This window comes from Triticum dicoccoides, chromosome 3A (assembly GCF_002162155.2).
Source record: "Triticum dicoccoides isolate Atlit2015 ecotype Zavitan chromosome 3A, WEW_v2.0, whole genome shotgun sequence".
In the NCBI taxonomy this organism is placed as follows: Eukaryota; Viridiplantae; Streptophyta; class Magnoliopsida; order Poales; family Poaceae; genus Triticum; species Triticum dicoccoides.
This window is the reverse complement of record NC_041384.1, coordinates 520,880,569-520,884,665: the sequence shown is the minus strand read 5'-3', so window position 1 is coordinate 520,884,665 and position 4,097 is coordinate 520,880,569. Positions and strand designations below refer to the sequence as shown.

Genomic DNA, 4,097 nt, shown 5'->3' with positions numbered 1-4,097 from the left:
GCATGTAGCTCCGCCCCTGCGCTGGTGTATAAGCGTACGTATATGAAGAGATTAAAATGATACATCCATTTGTCCATTGGCCGAGACAGGCCTGGGGCAACTAGGGCTATAGCCTCAGGCCTAGTAACAACTTTCCTTGTAATTTTTCTATACAAAGTATAGAAAATTATAGAAGTTTATCATTCAGCATAGCACAGCCCCCGGCATAACCTGCTTCTAGCTTGGCCACTGTATTTGTCTGACAAATATTTTCGGACGAAGAGAGTACGATTGAGCACATGACCATCCTCAGTTGGTTTAACACCCGCGTGATACCCAATTTCATCCCATAAAAACAAGACGGAAAATTGAACCGCCCAAAATCCGTGGTGTTGGGGCAAGTACGTAGTACGGGCGCTTGGGGTTCCGACGAGCCGGCATGGGCATCGGTTTTTGTGGGAATCTCGCCGCAGCGCCGATGATTCAAGCCACGCCCACACGTACCGATTGCTTGGTTGGGTCCTGTAAACGACTTATGCATGTGGCATGTATGCACGTACAGACGCCACCATCGTCCGTGGTGTGCCACGTACGGAGGGGTAACAAATGCTCCTACAGCGTATAGACGAGGATCTTCATCTTCTGCAGGTGATAAGTTTTCTTTTTCTTTTGAAAAAGCAGGAGATAAGTTTGAGCTGGCGGTGGACGGCTACTGCGTTGACAAACATATCCAAGTCCAAGCACAAGAGCGACGACTGCCTTGCAGCTACGAGCGCACAGTAGCCGGGACGGGGACGGGGAGAACGACCATGTTGTTTATTCTCAGGATGACGACACCTCTTTCGCGTTGCCGCTGGAACAAGCAAAGTGGCGCTCGAGCTGATTGCAAGATGACATGAACTGAAAATGGACGAACATGGATAAGCTGGGGCCTCAAGCAGCTAGTCTCCGTATCTTATACGTTGCTTTGCGTGTTTGAACCTCCGTATTCCGTCATCAATGGTAACGGAATCCGCCGAGGGTCGCTTCGAACTAGTATAAGTTTAGTTTGTCTTGTGGGGAAGAACTATATTTTTCAGAGTACGCCAATGATTGTACTATCATATTTTTATACAGAAGACAACAAATAGATTGGCAAGTGAGTCCTCGACAATGCCATGCAATCACACTGACTACACCAAACCAAAGGATGATTTAAACTAACTACTCGGTCCGTTTCAAAAAAAAAAACTAACTAACTACTCAGGAAAAGCTATGTACACCGTACCGGCCTCCTTTCATGCCTTCAACTCGTCTAGGGTGTGATCTACAAGGGTGGGGAACAGGCGGTGCATGTCTCTATTGTTGCAGCCCCAAGCATTTCGAAGCGTCCATGTCTTGTTGGAAAGATCTTATAAATTCATTTCGTCTCGTTTGGAGCTTGAGGTCTGTTTCATTTCACGCTTAAAAGTTAAAAGGTACTTCATCCGTTCCTAAATATAAGCCCTTTAAGATATTTAAATACAGACTATATACAAGCAAAATGAGTGAGTCTACGCTCTAAAATATGCCTATAAACATCCGCATATAGTCCCTGTGGAAATCTCTAAAAGGGCCTATATTTAAAACGGAGGGAGTAATACACTTGCGTCCAGAGGAGTACCTAGGAGGTGGGAATAAGTGTGACTTAGTGTAAACATATTTTCTGATGCAAGGACGGTAAAAATGGTTTTACACATCAAATGCCAGGAGGAGAACAAAGACTTCTGAACTTTTCACTAGGCACACCTCCCAGACTCTTAAACTTTATAGAACCCGTAAGTTTTCCTGGTTTGCAACAAAAACTTGGAAGCTGAGATGATGTTAAACAGAGTCAACAAGCTAATGAAAGGCTTACCAGAATGTTGCACATCGTCTAATAAAATGTTTACCGGAGTCCAAATCTTTGGCAAGCAAGAAGGTATGACATTTGGATAACGTCTACTACAAATACCTCACTTTCACGTGTGGAATAATCTTGCTGCCCATGTCAGCAGTGGTTATAGAATAAGGAAGAAATGTCGTAAGGAGCATACCATCGTCAAGAAAGATGCGTTATTGGTCAGTTGATCATGACCGAAACATATAAGGTTAGAAAATCAGCCACTTAGGCCTCTTTGATTCAGATGTATATTTTAGAATCTCAAATCAACATTTATTATCAAACAGGGGTATTTGGATTTTAAGTAATGAATGTAAGAGGACAAATACCCAGATGGACAATTTTGAGGAAAAAAAAACCCATGAGGAACTGTGTTGTGATTCTGCCTATAAATTCTGTACAATTCGTGTGATTCCACATGACCCAGTTCCAGCAGCATAACTCACAATATATTTAGACGGAAAAACCAGGGAAGCATGAAAGCAATCAGTAAGCAAGCTAGCAAGAAGTTGCAAAACGGCTGCCGCCGCCAGCAAGTGCTTTCCCTCTCTACCATAGCCCCGGTGGTTGCCATTCTTCGCCCATGCCACTCCTCCATGAATTTTTTCACTTCCACGCCAGTAATGTTTTTGGCCTCTGAACCACAAATTTCACAGCGCCTGTGTAGTAATTAAAGTTTTGCATTTCTTAGCCACTTGATGCAAGTTTCAGAGAGATCACAGGACAAATTGATACAAGATTGTTAAAGCATGAGAGTTTGAATAACTGCAGAGACCCTGGTAGTTGGCTAGTTGCTAAGAAAAATGCTAACTGAATTAAATGTAAAAGGTTTGGTTCGCCTACGGATTTTTTTGGTTGATTTGACCCAGCCAAGAGAAAAAGACAATTGGGTTTATCTGATAAAAATATCTCATATCGTCAATGCCAAAGGGAAGCCACTCACATGTCGAGAGTGACATAAAGGCTTAGATAGTCACGACATACAAGAGGGTGAAAAGCATAATCCCAGCCAGCATCCAGAAGGAACGAATTTAGTCCTTTGCTTCATTCAGGACAATAACCCTTCCACACACAAAAAAAAACACAAGAGATTCTATACTGAGGTGGCTACCAAGCAACACCCCAGACATTTTCCGAACGTCCACTCCAACCTAAATCGTCATTTCAAAAAGCAACAGCGAGTGAAGCTTGGCCAAACCTAAGACGCTGAAACTTTGCCGTATCAAAGAAGCAAGATCGCTACATTCTCTTCTCTGGTACTCCCTCCGTTCCAAATTACTTGTCGCAGAAATGGATGTATCTAGAACTAAAATACATCTAGATACATCCATACATGCGACAAGTAATTCGAAACGGAGGGAGTAGCAACTTTGGCTAAGTGGCTAATAGCGATAACTGTTCGTGTTGCCCTATGAACTCTGAAGCTTTCCCCTCTATAACATAGAATTTTGACCCTATAGCCATTCAGATTTCAGAACGAGCACTGTATTCCTGACTTCTAGTCTGCTAACTTCAAGATCATTCACATTTATAAAACGGCAACTCCTGGCCTGGGAGGGAGAAGCCACACGCCCAGTGCGCCTGTACGGCATTCTGCGAGGAATTACAGCAAGCAGCTAGCATACACTACGGCAGCAACAAGTGCCGCGTCGGAAACAAGCGAGCAGCACGATGCAGCAGAGGATAGAGCGAGCCAGGGAGGTCTTACCTATCGCCCTTGATCCGGAACCACGCCTCGGCGCATTGTCGGTGCGCGTGGCCGAGCTCCTCCTTGCAGCAGCAGCCGAGCCGGATCACCTCCGACCCAGGCGCCGCCGCGGGCCCGTCGCCACCCTCGGGGATGAGGTGGCAGATCCGGCACGCCACGCCGTGGGACGCGCCCCCCGCTTCGAGGTCGACGTCGATGGCCGCCGACGCTGGCGCTGGCGCCGAGTCGACTTCGATGGCCACCGCCTCGGCATTCGCTGTTTCCGCCCCGCCGGCCGCGATCTGCGGCGAGGTCACGACCGCCGCGGGCGCGACGGCCGCGTCTCGCCGCATCGCTCTCGGGGCGAGGCTGTCGGTCGCGGGGGCTGCGGCGGGAACAGGAGGCGGTATGATAATACGGGGTGCGTGCGGCGGGACAGTTTGGGTGGGTCGCTATGGACGCGGGAGGGAGTTGGGTCGAGCCGGCCTGCACACGACGCGCGTGTCATCAGTTCATCACTCTTTCCTCAAA

General features: G+C 47.2%; 1 protein-coding gene across 1 annotated transcript; it reads right to left on the bottom strand.

The window, feature by feature from the left end:
- Positions 1 to 2,128: 2,128 nt before the first annotated feature.
- Positions 2,129 to 3,968, bottom strand: LOC119271946. Its single transcript, XM_037553577.1, has 2 exons — positions 3,588 to 3,968; positions 2,129 to 2,538 (listed from the first exon to the last, which is right to left on the bottom strand). Exons 1-2 carry the CDS (start codon positions 3,917 to 3,919, stop codon positions 2,322 to 2,324), a joined length of 549 nt encoding a protein of 182 aa, XP_037409474.1. The 5' UTR covers positions 3,920 to 3,968; the 3' UTR covers positions 2,129 to 2,321.
- Between the last annotated feature and the right edge of the window lie 129 nt (positions 3,969 to 4,097).

Bases quoted from the DNA above. Each gene is read 5' to 3' on its own strand.
- LOC119271946 (XM_037553577.1), bottom strand. From the start codon at position 3,919: ATGCGGCGAGACGCGGCCGTCGCGCCCGCGGCGGTCGTGACCTCGCCG. The intron at 2,539-3,587 runs GTAAGACCTCCC...ATTACTACACAG, and splicing joins TTCCGGATCAAGGGCGATAG to GCGCTGTGAAATTTGTGGTT.